This window comes from Chiloscyllium punctatum, chromosome 15, assembly GCF_047496795.1.
Source record: "Chiloscyllium punctatum isolate Juve2018m chromosome 15, sChiPun1.3, whole genome shotgun sequence".
Lineage (NCBI taxonomy): Eukaryota > Metazoa > Chordata > Chondrichthyes > Orectolobiformes > Hemiscylliidae > Chiloscyllium > Chiloscyllium punctatum.
The window spans coordinates 76,943,377-76,961,029 of record NC_092753.1 but is presented as its reverse complement, the minus strand read 5'-3'; the positions used below and the strand labels follow the sequence as shown (position 1 = coordinate 76,961,029).

Below are 17,653 nucleotides of genomic sequence, written 5' to 3'. Positions count from 1 at the left end.
TATTCCCCAAAACTATGTCTAACCACAGGTACCATAATTATTAGTTTTAACTTCTATGGCAAAGATAAAGTATTTTTGATCACCATGAATTATTTATTGAATTCTTCCATACTGCGTGCACTGGCAGAGAGGTAAAAGATACTTACCCTGGCACTTACTCTGATGCAACGAAGAAGATCATCAACTTTCTTATGGCAATACTGGATGTTCCTCCACATGCGATAGTGATGACTTAAGTTGCAACTAAGGATCAGACAACCAGGGTCTGGTGGCATGACCACCTCTGCCTGTCCATCAGGAAGCGGACACCCTCCTTTGCACTATCCCTCAACCATGACATGCAAGTCCTGTTAGAGGATCACAATGCCACCATCCTCTTCTCTGATACATTCAGATTCTGTCAGTAAAGGAACAGGAAAGCTATAGTATGCCAGGTATACAGAGGCTTTCAAAGATGGCATGGATGCGGGGAATGCCAGTGTCATGGCAGATATCCGCTGAGTGTCGAGTTGTTCTAGGAAGGTACATGGTAGGATAGGACTGGCGTTGGACATGAAAGTCGCCACAGGTAGGTAGCTAAATGAGGCGGGGTTTGTAAGATATGGCGAGAGAACCTGTAAAAATCCCTCCAGAAAAATCTTGACACAATGCAGACAGAGCCAAAAAAACTCATATAATTCAAACCTTTAAAACTGTGTCCTCGCCAAAATTGGGTGAGCTGAGGGATGGCATACGGTGGGGGAAAATGGGAGGTTGGGGTAGTTGAAGGGAGATGAAATGACAAATTCTGAAAATTTCCACTATTTTTGTTGATAGACATTGAATATCTATGCTATTAAATAATAAACATATAACTCTCTTGATCAAATAACATTCTTATTCAACCTAAAGGGAGTGGTTGAGGCAAAGAATATTATTTATATTATGAGTAAAGCAAATATGTATTTAAAAGTGTGGAACACTAGAGGAGAAAACAAAATGAGTCAAATGGCTTCTGATTGTGATTTACGCTTTTATGATTCTAATCCCAGAAATTACAATTAATGGTATTAGCAAACAAAAGTTTAGTATGATATTCTTTCAGATCATATTTTATTAACATAAATGAATCGTGCATTGGAATAACGGACAGAGGAATAATATACCTTCACAAAGCAGGTAATTTTATCAGCTGAAACAAGTTTGCAAGGAATTGGCAGTGTCCTGAAATCAAAATCTGCAAAAGAAAATCATGTGAGGTATCAAATGGATTTCTGATCCGTGCAGTGATATAAGTTAAAAATACCCATGTTAAGCATTCAGCAGTAGTATCAGCAATAGCTATTTTAATTGCCCTTTTAACGATCTTAAATTGGAAAACATAGACAGAATCTGCTTGGACTTGCGAGACAAGACTGGCAGTAGCAACACTTAAAAGTTGAGACAGTGTTCCTGTCTTAAAGCAATCTTGCTCGATGCAAAACCTGATCAATATTTATACCTCAACTAAAAGCAGTAAAACAGATTATTTGAGATTTAGTTAATTGCCATGTGTGAACACTTGCTGCAGGCAAACAGGTTTCTTAAATTACAAGTAAATTACTCTTCGAAAATACATTGCTGGTTATTAGCACTTCGAGACATTGTGAAACCATGAAATATGCATTATTCAATAAAGTTATTTCTTGACATGTAAAGTCAGGTTGAAGTTAAAATTATCTTGTTAAAATGACATATTAACACGTAAGTTAAAACTACTGGATAAGTCATTAGAATTCCAATGTCAGGTCTTCACTACACAGTCTCCAAACTTTATTGTCTGTGTAAAATCTAGTGTTGTCAACAGTGTAAAAACACAGTAGGTGTTTGTGTAGAAGACAGCAATTTAAGTGTTGAAAATAGTGGGTAATCTTATGTGCAAATAATTACGCAAATAGTCTTATTCAGGGGAGTGCATTTGCCACTAATCCAATCCTGATGTTTATGTTTTAGATTCTTCAATGCTGTTTATTTCTCAGGGCCTCCTAAGTTACTTGTTCTCTTCTCAGACTCCAGATTTCCTGGTCATCTATCCCAGATTTCCTGATTCCTGCTCCCTCTCTACATCAGTGGAACAGTTGCTCTGCATTAAAATCAAATTCCTTTTGCAAAGTGCAGTGAATGGGGTATTCTTTATACTTGTTTGTCATAGCTTAGAAGGAATGATCTCATTCTGTGAATTCTGTGATCTGGGAACACGTGTCAGCTTAAATAAACGTATAGCCAAAATATGCTGTTAATAGTCTTTTGCATCTGACATTATAGTAGGATCACTTATCTGAAAAACCTCAATACTAATAAGGTACAGACAACACAGAAATCTTCCAAACCTGATTACAGTCACGTCAGTGTTACATATATTGCTGTTAATATCATTTTAGGCATATTAAATTGAAAAAATATTCTTATTTTCACAATGTTATATTTTAATAAATTAAACCTTGATAGTTACTATCATGGTCTAACATTATCTTCAAAGTTATATTCCTAACCTAAAATTTACAGTGGAGTCAGTTGATGGTAGATGTTTTCCATGAGTTCTTCCTTGTCTATATTTGAAGCTTCTGCACAAAAATAGCATTAAGAAGAAATACAAGCTACAGGAAGGAATAATACAGGAACATTTGTGCTTTAAAATTCCCCAAAATGCTTGGACAAAAAAAAATCGCAAACTCAGCATCTATGTTGTACTTTGTTGACTGTCCAAAAACAAGTTTACTGCACAGCTCCTAAACGTAGATGAAAGTAACAAAAGAACTGTTAGCGTCAGAAGGCAGAGAAGTGGCGTCATAATGAAGATCTGGAAAATATTCTGCAATGTTTGTGACATTAGGCACCGAGTATGCTTTTAACTTAGAATCTCCATTTAACAGAGCCATGTTTAAGAATGAAATATAAAATGAGAATCCTGTGCCATTCTGCAAGGATGACTTGACGGCTGTGCCACCCGTGCTGTATATCGTTATATTTTGCAGCGGATAGGCATTTGCCTTAGGATTTGCCACCCAGAGTTTTTTCAGGCCAAAGATAACAAGATATTCAGTAAGTACGGCATTAGGACTGCACAAAGACAGCCTGAGGTTTGGAACTGATGAGTAGTTCAGCAACAGCCCCACTGTAGCTGTATCTGACACCCACACAACTAATTCACTGCCATAGCTGAAGGTTGGGCTGGATTTATCAATTTCTTGAGACGAGACAGTCTTACAGTTGCATGCGATGTTGGCAAGAGCAAACCCACAGTCTGGTATGCTGGAGAAACAGCTGCAGTTGCGGAAGTTGCTTTCTTTTTGAAAGATGAGTGTGTGGTTACTGCTTCTCACCAAAGCCACACAGACACAGAACCACAATCCAAAAGAAAATACCACCTGGTCTTGCTCAGAACCAGTCACCTTCATGTTTATGACATAACGTTATAGAGCCTGATGGACAGTTTCCATTTTTCACAGCGCCTGAAACAGACAAAAAAGGATGTGGTTGAAACTATTCTTTTATCATTGTACAGTCATTTAAAAATAATATACAAGGGTTGGTGGCTCCTGATCATAAACAACTAATCCAAAAGAAATGTGAAATTGTCTTGAGTTCAGTGAGTATAGATCCAAGTTTGGCTTTTAGTCCTCCTATTGACATAACAAAATAAAACAAAGAACTGCGGGTGCTGGAAATCTGAAACAAAAACAGAAATTGCTGGAGAAACTCAGGAGGTCTGGCAGTATCTATGGAGAGGAAGCAGAGTTAACATTCCAGGTCCAGTTCTGAAGAAGTGTCACTGGACCTGAAATGTTAATTCTGCTTCCTCTTCACAGATGCTGCCAGATCTGCTGAGTTTCTCCAGCAATTTCTGTTTTTGCTCCTGTTGACATAGTTCAAGCTTCTATGTAAAGTATTAAAGGGTGGATAAACAGTTACATCAGCATTGTTAAGAAAAAGGTTTTAAATAACATGATATTGCATTTTGTGGATTGGATGGGCAAATGCTGACAGAATGACTACTTGGCCAAACACCTCTCCTCAGGTGCAAAAATGACCATGCGATTTTGATCACTTGCTGTTTCAATTCACCATTTTGTTGTCATATTTCTGTACTAGGTCTCCTGCAGTATTCCAGTAAAGCCCAATTCAAGCTGGAGAAACATCACCTAATTTTTCCAATCAGGCATTTTACAATCTTTTTGACTCCAGCTGATACCACATAATCTAAGAATGCCTTCGGAATCAGTGTCCAGGTTAATCTGTCACTCCCTGATGCTTCATCCAATACTACCCTAGTCTATAGGTCAATGTTTCCTTGAGATGTACCTTGTTATGATCCCAGTTGATGGTATTACTGGCTAACTCATACCTCCAAACAAAACCTGGCCTGATAGACTTTTTTTTTAGTTTAATTAATGTAATGGTCATTCACTGGAACAGAGTCACACAAGATATGGAGTTTCTTTAACACTTGAACAGTTTTATTACACACGTTATGAGACCAAAAAGAAAGCTAACTAGAGATAGAATTTCAAAAAAAAGAGCTTCAATCTATTCCCCAAATCATCGCTTGACAGTGATTCAAATCCAGAGAAATTATACCTCGGAATCAAATATTGAATTCAATTTAATTGATTACATAAGTACTGTCAAAACCAAGAGCTTGGTTATTTCAAGTTCTGATATCAGAAGATTTCTAATCAATCACTCTTGGTGTGGAAGTTGCACAAATTAAACTTTTCTGCAGAAGTAAGTCAATTCATTAGTTGCTCCAAAGAAATACTTTTTAGGAGAGGTACTAAAGACTTGCATCTGATCCCAGTTAGGGTCCCACCAGACTATCAAAAGACACTCAATCTTGGTGAAGGGGTACTGGTGGCATTGCTGGATGGCTGAGGAGTGACAGTGTTCCTGGGTGACGGGTGTGTGACAGTGTTTCTGTGGGGCAGGGGAGTGGCAGTGTTGCTGGGTGAAGGGAGAGTGACAGTGTTTCAGTGTGACGGGGGATGGTGATGTTTCTGGGTTCTGGTATTGTTGCTGGCTAAAGAAGAACTGACAATCTTGAATTAATACTTCGGGGGTTCCCTGCACTCTGACACATTATGGATTAAATTCTGGAAGGACTCTATGACCTAGATTTTCTTTGAAAATCCCTTCACAAAAGTAAATTGCACCCTTATGCCACTATTTTAAAATCAAAATTCTAAAAATGACTTGTGCCTTCTTCCTTGGGATGAATTTCTGCTGTACCTTTCGAATTACCCCCAGAAAGTCATACCATTGCTGCTTCACCATCTTCCCTGCTAGGCACTCCTTCCAATCAACTCTGGCCAGCTCCTCCTTCATATCTTTATAGTTACCTTTACTCAATTATACATTTGATTCCAGCTTCTCCCTCTCAAACTGCAGAGTGAATTCTATCATATTATGGTCACTGCCCAGTGGGAGTTCCTTCACCTTAAGCTCTGTAATCAAGTCTGCCTCGTTTCACATCGCTAAATCCAAAATTACCTATTCTCTAGTGGACTCTATCACAAGTTGCTCCAAACAAAAACTTCTTATAGACATTTCATAAATTTCTTTTCTTGAGATCCACTACTAACCTGATTTTCCCAGTCCATCTGTTTATTGAAGTCTACCATGATTATTGAAATTGTGCCTTTCTTCATGCCCTTTCTATCTACTGATTGAGTTTCTGCCTGACATCTTGATTACTGTAAGGAGACTTGTACACAATTCTCATGAAGGCCTTTTTTCCCTTTGCAGTTCATCAATTCTACCTTCACTGACTCTGATTCTTTTTTCACCTCTTACTATCAATTTAACTTCATTTCGTACTAACAAGTCAACCCAGACCCACAGTTCCATCTACCTGCCCTTTCAATAGGATGTGTATCTTTGGGTAATTAGTTTGCATCCCCTTGCAGTCATGTCTCTATGGTACCCAGAGCATTGTACCTAGCAACTTCAGTCTGTGCTACAAGCTCATTTCCCTTCATTTGTATTCTGCATGCATTTATGTATAACATCCTCAGTCCTATGTTGACTGCCTCCCCTTCTCATAGCTGTCTCCTTATCTGCTGTGCCTGAAGTTAGATTCCTGACCCTTGCTATACTCTTTGTCCTATTACTAGTTCTGGAAACTTTAATAACCTCTGCTGAGCCCTCACCCCCTTTAACTTTTTCCATAAATTTTTCATGGAACTGAACCCAACATTGCATTATTTAGTTTAAAGCCCTATCCATAGCCCAAGTTAAGTGATTCATTACATAATTTAGGTGGAGCCCGTCCCATCAGAATAGCTTCCTCCTTCCCTAGTCCTGGTGACAATGAAGTCGTATGAAGTCAAACCCGTTTCTTTCACACCAATCTTTGAGCCATATGTTCAATCTTGTTGACCCTGTGCCTATTTGCTTATGGTAGTGATTCAGAGACTATTGCGTTTTTGGTATTCAGGTAGCCCTTTCATCTCATGTCCATATATATATATTAGATCAAAAGGATTGGATCCTATGGACTCAGTAGATGCATCCCTAATGAGAACCAATAACAAGGGAATTCCTGTAACTACTTATAAGGACACTCTTGGCAATAAGCTATAATTATGGTCTTCAAAGTCTCATGTCATTTTTCAAAAATACTTTGAGCTTGGGTACAATACGTGAATCTAAACTTTTATTTGCAAACAAAACATAATTCCTTTGAATATTTATCCAACAAAATTTGAACTTTGATCTGATTGTGTTGCTTTCCCTGTTTTGTAAAATATTGAACTAACTTTTCCACAATCATTTTTGTATTCATTTTTCCTGAAGTCCTTATCTCAGGAAATCTTGCAGCAATATTCATAGTTGAAAAGATCAATACTGGTTCCTATTTCATTTTTTAGGTAGGGGTCTAATATAACCTATGAAGACCCTGCCAAACTATTTAGATTTAGATTCTCTACAGTGTAGAAACAGGCCCTTCGGCCCAACAAGTCCACACCGACCCTCTGAAGAGTAACCCACCCAGACCCATTTCCCTCTGACTAATGCACCTAGCACTATGGGCAATTTAGCATGGCCAATTCACCTAACCTGCACATCTTTGGACTATGGGAGGAAATCAGAGCACCCCGAGGAAACCCACGCAGACACGGGGAGAATGTGCAAACTCCACACAGACAGTTGCCCAAGGCTGGAATCAAACCTGGGACTCTGGTGCTGTGAGGCAGCAGTGCTAACCACTGAGCCACCGTGCCGCCCTTTAAAAGGCTGTTTACAAACCAAAACACTGTGATGGCTGGGAATTGAATCGGGGTCAATTGCTTGGAAGGCAGTTACGCTCACCACTGTACCACCTTCACTCTCCTTTGAAGCTGGTATCAGGAGCAGGTTTAATTGATAGTTAGACTATCTCCATTACTGGTGTGACTGACAAAATGTGGCAATAACTTTATGATCGATAAAAATATTATAATATTTTAACCTGTGTTTTCTCAATATGTAAGTGACCCTCCAGTGGAATTTTATGAGTCACTTAGAAAATTTTGATATGATATTCCAATGGGATTCCACCTAATGGAACTGATATTAGCAGTGATTTCAATTTCCTCATTAGTACATCATTTTGTCAAATTACAGCTTCCAGGCATTGTTTCTGATTTAATTTCTGTGTGCGCTGTTCCTAATAACGCTGACAATTCAGGATCCATTTGTTGATGTCTATTAAATATAATGGGCTAAACATGTCTATTTCATTCTTTTTGCTTTCAATCTTTTTATTTTAGTAATCAAAAAATTGTACCCCTCAAATGAATTTCCAAGTCATTTTCCTTTATCATAAATGAGTCCACTTCCTGTCTAATTCTTTGGACCTGAGACCTAGTCACAAAATAGTCAGGAAACAATCCAGAATGTTCCTCCTGCAGCTCCACAGTTCCTTTTACGTCCACTGTTGTCCTATCATAGAGAGTGAGAGCAATATGTTTACATCAGCTAGGTTATTTCTCAAGATAAGATCAATTCCTTCCAGAGGGATTTATTTCTTGATCAAACCACAACTTCTCGATTTATCAAGTCACTCTTCAATCTAACTCTACGAATGGAACCATTTTGCAATCTTCATGTATGTCTCCAATTAATATATTCTCACACTTTTGATCACATTCTCACAGAATCCCTACAGTGTGGAAGTAGGCTATTCAGCCCATCGAGTCCACACTGAACTTCCAATGAGCATCTCATCCCAACCTATCCCTCCATTCTATCTCTATAATTCTGCATTTTCCATGATTAATCCACCTATCTTGCTCATCTCTGGACACTATAGGGCATTTTAGCATGGCTAATCCACTTAACCTACACAGCTTTGGACTGTGGGAAGAAACCAGAGCACCCGAAAGAAACTCACACAGAAACAGAGAATCTGCAAACTCCACACAGGGAGCCACCCAAAGGTGGAATCAAACACAGGTCCCTTGTGCTGTGAGGTAAGCAGTACTAATCACTGAACCACTGTGCCACCCTGACAGAAGAAACATATATCGAAGATACAGTCATTTTGGTTTGAGATCTTTTCCAGCTCCTACATGCTGCAGCAGAGGCATACCTTCTGCGCTGCTATTCTACTTAGCCCCATAGTATATTGGGAAATTGCATGCATGTAACCATTGTCTTCTGGCCACTAATGTCCTTTAGGGAAGCAAATCTACATACTTATCTTTGTGTGATTCCACACCGACAGAAATGTGGTTGACTCTTAACTAACCTCTGACATGCTCGAGCAAGTCATTCAGTTCAAGGATAATAAGTATCGGTCTAACCAGCACCATTCACAAAAAGAAATAAAGATTATTGGAAGTGAATTTGATGTAACAACATCATAAAACGGCCTGTTGTGATATACGAGGAGATTTCACTTCAAACTCATTTTGGAGATCTGTTTCCTAGTGAAAGTGTCAATTTTATTTGTTTAAAACTAAAAATCTTTGCACTATCTTCCAAGCCAATGAAAACTAAAAATTGGTGTGATGTATAACACACCTGCTGATTCACTCCCAGTCTGTTTTCCAGGGCTGATGTAGACCAAGTTCACCCCCATATGTTCATTCAACTTTGCTTGGGTTCTTCTTAGATTTTTAGCTGACTATTTATGTCACTGATGTGGAATTATGATGCTGCAGACTTTTAATGATAACGCCCCTGTTAAAAAATATCATTTTGCTTTGAATTAAATATTATGTTAAAAAGCTCTTAGACTGAGGAAGTGTTGGATGTCTTGAAATGCACAAAAGTGGATCAGGTTCTGATCAGGTGTACCCGAGAACTCTGTGGGAAGCTAGGAAAGTGATTGCTGCACCTCTTACTGAGATATTTGTATCATCAATAGTCACAGGTGAGGTGCTGGAAGACTGGAGATTAGCTAACGTGGTGCCACTGTTTAAGAAGGGTGGTAAGGACAAGACAGAGAACTATAGACCAGTGAGCCTGACGTCGGTGGTGGACACGTTTTTAGATTAGATTACATTACAGTGTGGAAACAGGCCCTTCGGCCCAACAAGTCCACACTGACCCGCCAAAGCGCAACCCACCCATACCCCTACATTTACCCCTTACCTAACACTATGGGCAATTTAGCATGGCCAATTCACCTGACCTGCACATCTTTGGACTGTGGGAGGAAACCGGAGCACCTGGAGGAAACCCATGCAGACACGGGGAGAACTCCACACAGTCAGTAGCCTGAGGCGGGAATTGAACCCGGGTCTCTGGTGCTGTGAGGCAACAGTGCTAACCACTGTGCCACCATGCTGCCCACTGTGCCACATTGTTGGAGGGAATCCTGAGGGACAGGATATACATGTATTTGGAAAGGCAAGGACTGATTAGGGATAGTCAACATGGCTTTGTGCATGGGAAATCATGTCTCACAAACTTGATTGAGTTTTTTGAAGAAGTAACAAAGATGATTGATGAGGGCAGAGCTGTAGATGTGATCTATATTGCCTTCAGTAAGGTGTTCGACGAGGTTCCCCATGGGAGACTGGTCAGCAAGGTTAAATCTCATGCAATACAGGGAGAACTCACCATTTGGATGCAGGACTGGCTCATAGGTAGAAGACAGAGGTAGTGGTAGAGGGTTGTTTTTCAGACTAGAGGCCTGTGACCAGCGGAGTGCCACAAGGATCGGTGCTGGGTCCACTACTTTTCGTCTTTTATATAAATGATTCGGATATGAGCACAAAAGGTACAGTTGGTAAGTTTGCTAATGACACCAAAATTGGAGATGTAGTGGACAGTGAAGAAAGTTACCTCAGATGACAACAATATCTTGATCAGATGGGCCAATGGGCTGAGAAGTGGCAGATGGAGTTTAATTCAGATAAATGTGAGGTGCCGCATTTTGGGAAAGCAAATCTTAGCAGGACTTATACACTTAATGGCAAGGTCCTAGGGAGTATTGCTGAACAAAGAGACTTTGGAGTGCAGGTTCAGAGCTCCTTGAAAGTGGAATCGCAGGTAGATAGGATAGTGAAGAAGGTGTTTGGTATGCATTCCTTTATTGATCAGAGTATTGAGTACATGAGTTGGGAGGTCATGTTGCAGCTGTACAGGACATTGCTGTTGGAATATTGCGTGCAATTCTGGTCTCCTTCCAATTGGAAAGATGTTGTGAAACTTGAAAGTGTTCAGAAAAGATTGACAAGGATGTTACCAGGGTTGGAGGATTTGAGCTATAGGGAGAGGTTGAATAGGCTAGGGCTGTCTTCCGTGGAGCGCCAGAGGCTGAGGGTTAACCTTATAGCAGTTTATAAAATGATGAGGAGCATAGATAGGATAAGTAGATGAAGTCTTTTCCCTGGGCTGGAGGAGTCCAGAACTAAAGGGCATAGGTTTAGGGTGAGAGGGGAAAGATAGAAAAGAGACCTAAGGGGCAACTTTTTCACTCAGAGGGTGGTACGTGTATGGAATGAGCTCCCAGAGGAAATGGTGGAGGATGGTGCAATTGCAACATTTATGGATGGGTATATGAATAGGAAAGGTTTGGAGGGATATGGGCTGTATGCTGGCAGGTGGGACTAGATTGGGTTGGGATATCTGGTTGGCATGGATGGGTTGGACCGAAGGATCTGTTTCCATGCTGTACATCTCTATGACTCTATGACTCTATGACTGAGATAGAAAAAGGTTAAGCAACAGCAGACAGCAACTATTTACTTAAAGCTCTGTTATCCCTGGCTGTAAAGAGTCCATGAAATGCAAAAGACTCCTTCAGGACTGTAAGAGAAGTGACTGCTCCTTGTCTTCCAAGAAAATGGGAGACAGGAAGTCACTGCAGAAGGACTGCACTATGGGTAGCTCCTCTGCTTGCTGGAACAATAGCTTATGTGAAATTAGCGTAGCAGTCATTTTGCTTTGCTTATGATAAAGATAGGTTGCCAATGCTATTTTGTACCGAAGCCCCAGGTACAAGCCCCATCAGAAAGGGTTTTAGCTCAGAGAGTTCAAGGGGGAATTCATTCTAGTGCTAGTCTACCAAGAGTTGAGGCAGGTAACAAATGCCATAACTGTGATACCAGTGAGGAACAAAATAACCTTCTCTAGCTCTTCCTCCAAAAAGCTACTTACCTGCTGAACCCACCTTTTCTTGTAAACACAATTTGACCACAGGAATCATCACAGCTCCTGAATCTGAATTCAAGTTTCAACCCTTGCTTTTGGAAAGAGGAACTTCAAGAACTACTAGACCTGCATTGATCTGGGGACTAATTTTATTACAATCTTTGTTAGTATCTGTTATCTTTACCATATATTGTCACACATATACTTTCAGTTAATAATCTTATACTAATCTTTTCCTTTTTGAGACTTTGCTGCTGGCTATTTTATTTTCTTAAATTCAGTCATGGCATGTGGGCATCTCTGACTTAGCAAGCATTTGTTGCTCAACCCAAATTGCCTCGAATGCAGTTAAGAGTCAACCACGTTGCTGTGGGTCTGGAATCACGTTGGCTATACCAGGTAAGGACAGCGGTTTCCATTCCTGAAGGGCATTAGTGAATCAGGTGGGTTTTCCTAATAATCAACAATGGTTTCATTGTCATAATTAACCCCAGCAGGATTTGAACCTGGCTCCCGAGAACATTAGCTGAGATTTCTGGATTAATAGTTCAGTGGTAATATCACTCGACCATTGCTTCCCCGCATTGAAAGTCTGAAAAATTAAAAGAGGGCAATGTATGAACTTATGCAAATTCCCAGTTCACTGTGCAGTCTCAGGGTACACCCGGTGTATAGTTGTGACACTTGATTTCATTGGCTAAATTAGATAATAGCTCATAATTTAGCTTCATCCATGTACGATGACGTAACTTTGTGTTTTTATTCCTCTCATGTCATTCATAGTTGTTCAATGCCTTCACTCTCTTTTTAAACAGCTGCTGCTCAGAGTTGCCACTATTTTTAGTCAATTGCTCAAGCCGTCCATTCACTTCTTATCTCATTAAGCAACAAGAACAATAACTTGCATTTACATGGCATTATTAAAATTGATGGAATGCCTCGTGGCGCCAGTTTATTTTTTTTAAAAGGCAGACAGTACCTATTCACAAACAGTATCCTGATCATCAAGAAAGAAAAACAGAAAAACAGGAATGTAACAGACGAACAGTTTAAATGGATACAACTCATCACCAGTTAGGGAATCAACATATTATTTGATTAAACTATTTATTAAGCTGGGATGTTTTATGAATATGCCATTTCATCTGTATCTATTAATTTATCTTCTTCTTACACCATTAGAAATTAAAATTGAAAATGTTGTAAACTGGGTAGTTGATAAACTGCCTCCACACAAAAGTCAAAATTCACTTCAGTAAATTGAATCAATCCCAGCTTTATGTTATTAGTCACAATTTCACAGTCATGGCAAAAATGACAGTTTGCTGCTGGGCCATAGAGAAAGCGATTGACAAAAATCTAGCGGTCTTTGTCATTTATCTTTCTCCAGTGTCTGGTTCTGCACTAAGTGTGATCTACAGGAGGCCCTCAATAGTGATGACATTAAACAGCCCATCATATCGAACCATTCTCACAAACAGCAAGTTAGGAATTAAAGTTGTCTAAACTTGTGATTTTTACTCAATTATTTTGCAGAGTGAAATAAATAATTGGGATGGGGTAGAGGTTAATTGCAGAAGCTAAAGGGCTAGATCCAAATTTAAAAATAATTAAAAGGAATTTCTTTTATCATCAGAGAATAATTGTGGTGAAGAAGGAAGCACTTCAGCTCATCATAAATGCACTGGTTTTCTGAGCATTTTGATTTAGTGCTAATCCCCCACCTTTTCACTATATTCCTGCACTCTATTTCCATTCAAATAATCACCCAATGCCTCAAATGAGCCACACTTCCAGGCCGTGTATTCCTGAACCTGGGTTATTTGCTGTGTGAAAACGTTATTTTCTTGCATTTGCTTCTTTTGCAAAGCACATCTTTTGTCAAATCTCCCCTCAGCCTTCACCTCTCCAATGAAAACAGTCCCCATTTTCTCTAAACTATCCTCAAATAAAGTTAAAAATCACACAACTCAAATCACAAAACTCCCTTTCAATTCTCATTCCTTCTAATTCACTGAGTTTTCTTCTTTCCCACAATAACAAGGGCAGTATCTGTCTTGTAGATAAAAACAGAAACACATTTATTCAATGAATACCTCAGTCCTCAATGCATAAATCCTGTTTTTGGTTTCTAATCAGCCCTGTTCCTCCTTCCACTAATGAAATATTTATAGAAGATATTGGCCAACTCTATCATTTTTGCCATGACTGTGAAATATGTTAGCTGTTAATATTTTTATAATCCCTCTTTGCTTCTCTTCTTTATCATTTCCCTTCTGTATCTCTGGAATCAGCTCATTTCTCAGTTGTACTTATTAAGTAACACCTGTCATAAGCACATTTTCTTCTTTAACTTAATTTCTCTTTGCTCTGTCTTATGGGGACCTCTGGATTTGTTTATCTTATGTTTCCCTTTTGAGGGAACATACCTCAACTGTGCCCAGAATATCTCCTCTTTGAAGATAATTCAATTTTCTGTTGCTATTTTCATTGCCAATCTTTAGGTCCAGTCTATCCAGCACAAATCCATTGCAGTCTGCTTGTCATCAATTTTGTTTGGGATTGACGGGCGTGAATTTCCATTGTCATCCTAAACTTTATAAGAGCATATGGTATAGGAGCAGAATTAGGCCATTTGGCCCATCGGGTTGCTCCACCATTCAAACGCAGCTGTTTCTCAATTCCATTCTCCTGCCTTCTCCCTGTAACTCTTGATCCCCTCACTCATCAAGAATCTATCTCTCTGTATAAAACAATGATTACTGTCCCCAAGTATGCTGCCAATGTCACTTGATCTACTTGGCCCACCTCAGTTCCAAGGATCAGGTCAACAGTGCCTCCTTTCTTGTTGGATTGGATGCGTTCTATTGGAGGAAATTCTTCCAAATACAATCTACAAACGCCTGTTCCTCATTGGTCCTTACTCTAACACTTCCTATATATACCAATCAAAGTCCTCCGTGGTAACTATTCTATGATATTTATGCATCTCTGAAAATTCCCTTGCAGATTTATTCCTCTACATTGTTCCCTCTATATCCTATCTCATCAAGATAGAGAAAATTGACATTCTACACCCGTAAGGGTAGTTTTTTAGAGCTGGGAAAGCCCTAAAGGAATCTTTGAATTTTAGAAGAATGCGAAGCCATCTCTCTCCTAGTTTCTGTGTTCCTATAAAAATGCCTGAAAAGGATAGACAGAAATTATGCAGACACTGGCTGTGGGGTATAGTGTCAGAGGGCAGTCTCAGAATTAAAGGCAAATCATTTAGGACTGAGAGGAGGAGACTGGCAAATCTTCATTCAGAGACTGGCAAATCAATGGGATTCTCTGTGCCACAAGCCTGTGGAAGCTCAGTCATTGAGTAAGCTCAAGTCAGAGATTGAGAGATTTCTAGTTGTGAATAATATCAAGGGAATTGCGTGAGAATATGGCATTGAGGATAATCAGTCATGATCTCAAATGGCAGAATAGGCTAAATGGGCAGAATGGCCTATTACTGCTCCTATGTTCCAAAGTCTAACTTTATTTACATTTTCAAGGTGGAGATGCTGAACAAATCCAACTCACAATCGTCCCAACCTGCTGCCACTGACTTGGATGAAACCTTTCGGAGTTGGGGGTTTGCTGGGCACCTCATTCATACCTGCCTTTGAGTCTATTCCTCAAGTGGGCACCTGCAGGCATCATTCTGCCTTGCTATTATGTTATTGGTGACATGGGGAAGCCTATGCCAAGCAGTTAACTCAACCTATGTGTGGTAGTGTTGGGCATATGGAACCGCCTTTGCAGGCCCTCTCTGTCCATAAGAACACTAGCCTCTGCCCCAGAGATCACACATCCTTTTTTATCCTTTCCTCATGGTCTCAAACTCAACTTTCATAGCCTCACCGGGGACCTACATAGTTTTACCAATGCTAAATACCTTGCTGACTGATTCAAAGGATGATCTTAATTGGGGATTCCCCTTAGTCTGAGCAGTGTCCTCCATTCCTGCCTGGTACTGAAAGGACTGCTCCCAAAAGGTAGGCAGTTCCTTGAGGCTAGACTACATGTCCCTCAGAAGTAGAAATCTTGCCTTCAGCCTACTAGTGGCCTGTTAAGCATGTTGTTGACCTTCTTGTAGGATAAATCTGCATGAGCATTATAGCTTGGGACAGGGTCTGCAAGGGGCTATTCAAAGAGGCTAATAGTTTAAAAGGTTTTCATCTGTGCATTGACTTCCATTTATGTGCAGTCTGGGGTACAATGGAAAGTGCATCCTGTGTTATAGTCTACAATCACCAACAGCATCTTGGTTTCTGTGCAAGTATAGATTGCAGAAGTGGGTCTCAGTTATGGGGAAGTATTGTGGTGAATGTTGACAACTTCAGTGTCATTACAACTTCAAGGTCCAGACTATTTGATTTTGAAAATTAAAAAAGTGTTGGTTGATCACAATTTTATAACGAAAGCATGGATTATTAACTGGCTGGGGTGGGGAGGAATTGCAATAATTTTAACTTAACCTGTCCGTCAGAAAATTGATTGTGTCAGATTACCATTTTGTGTTGCATCCAATCAAGGGGGTGGCATGGTGGCTCAGTGGTAAGCATTGCTGCCTCACAGCACCAGGGACCCAGTTTCAATTCCCGCCTTAGACGACTGTGTGAGGAGTCTGCATATTCTCCCTGTGGCTGCATGTGTTTTCCCTGGATGCTCTGGTTTCCTCCCACAGCCCAAAGGTGTCCATGTTGTGTGGCTTGACCATGGGAAATGTAGGAATACATGAATAAGGTTGGGGAGTGATCTGGGTGGGATGCTCTTTGGAGGGTTGGTGTGGACTCAGTTGGCCAAATGGCCTGCTTCTATACTGTAGTGATTCTATGAAGTCACTCAGAATTAACCAGTTTCATCTAATTTTGGACATCTGTGTTCAAATTAAATGTTATTTCCCTTCTCTTTCTCCTGCTTGGAACTTAACATTGGACATGTAGGCAACAGATTGAAGTTCTTTTGGGAACTTATTACACTGGTTCAGGCCCAGATTTATCTCATTGTGATCTGAATCAATGCATAAGGTTGTTTCTTCGGATCAGTGAACTATTTTTACTTCAGTCTAGACACCAAAAGAATCCACCCACAAGTTTGCTCTTGACAGTTTCAAAGGTCATTCTCACTGTTAGTGTGGAGGCATCAGCATCACTGTAGCTAGACTTGACAACCTGTTTATTTATCCTGCAAGTACAGTGGAATTGTAATTACAGTAATAATTGTAATTATTCCTTACGTACTGTATCTACAAAATTATGTTATCTCAATATGGTCAAAATGCAAAATAAAGAAGTATAAATCGTTTGAATTTCTACAATAAAATATTTTGTAAGAAAACTTCAGTCACTACCAAGTTAAATTTACATTGCAGTGTGTCAAATATTTATTCTTGATTTTCATTTTGATTCCTTAACTTCAGTTATTTTTTCAATACGGTTTAAATTAAACACCTTTGAAATATTCAAACCCCATATCTTAATTAAAGCATCCAGGGTGGATCATTTACAAATACATTAACAATTCTCTGACATACCTCTGTGAAATTTTCACAAGAAGGGACTGCCAGTTCAGCTTCATATGGTGTCATTGGCTGCTGAATTATTCAAAAGGAGTCATAACTTTAGTTCTACCAGTGTTAGCGATGAATTTTGATTTGTTCCTATTCTTTCTCTTGCTTTCCTGAAAGCTGCGATTTGTATTGGGTAGAGCCTTCAAATACAAGCACCAGTTGTCCTACTTCTGGGCCAAGTGACCACTGCTGATGTCCTAATGTGAGAGATCCGTAACTGAGTCCCGACAGAGGATTGAGGCACAGTGACACAAGCTCAATTCTGTTCTCATCCAGAATCTGCACACACAGTCACGCATAGCAATTGTGGCCTGGCATCTTAGAGGATCCTCCCTTAACTAACGCAAACTGTCAAATTCCAACTCCAGTTTTGGCTGAGCCCAGCCATTTCACTACAGATTGTAGGTAACACCTGAGGACCTTTTTGATCATCGTAGCTCAGTTCCCGAA

At 39.8% G+C, this 17,653-nt stretch overlaps 1 protein-coding gene across 5 annotated transcripts in view; it reads right to left on the bottom strand.

The window, feature by feature from the left end:
• Positions 1–1,075: 1,075 nt before the first annotated feature.
• Positions 1,076–17,653, bottom strand: part of LOC140486418 (exosomal polycystin-1-interacting protein-like) — a 66,684-nt gene continuing 50,106 nt past the window's right edge. For 4 of the 5 annotated variants that reach the window (XM_072585518.1, XM_072585520.1, XM_072585517.1 and 1 more), the window contains exon 2: positions 1,076–3,470. In XM_072585518.1, the coding sequence (XP_072441619.1) occupies positions 2,748–3,416 (669 nt within the window). In that variant the 5' untranslated portion in view covers positions 3,417–3,470 and the 3' untranslated portion in view covers positions 1,076–2,747. Of the gene's footprint in view, positions 3,471–17,167; position 17,653 lie in introns of those variants that run through there. The other variant, XM_072585519.1, reaches the window with a different exon arrangement.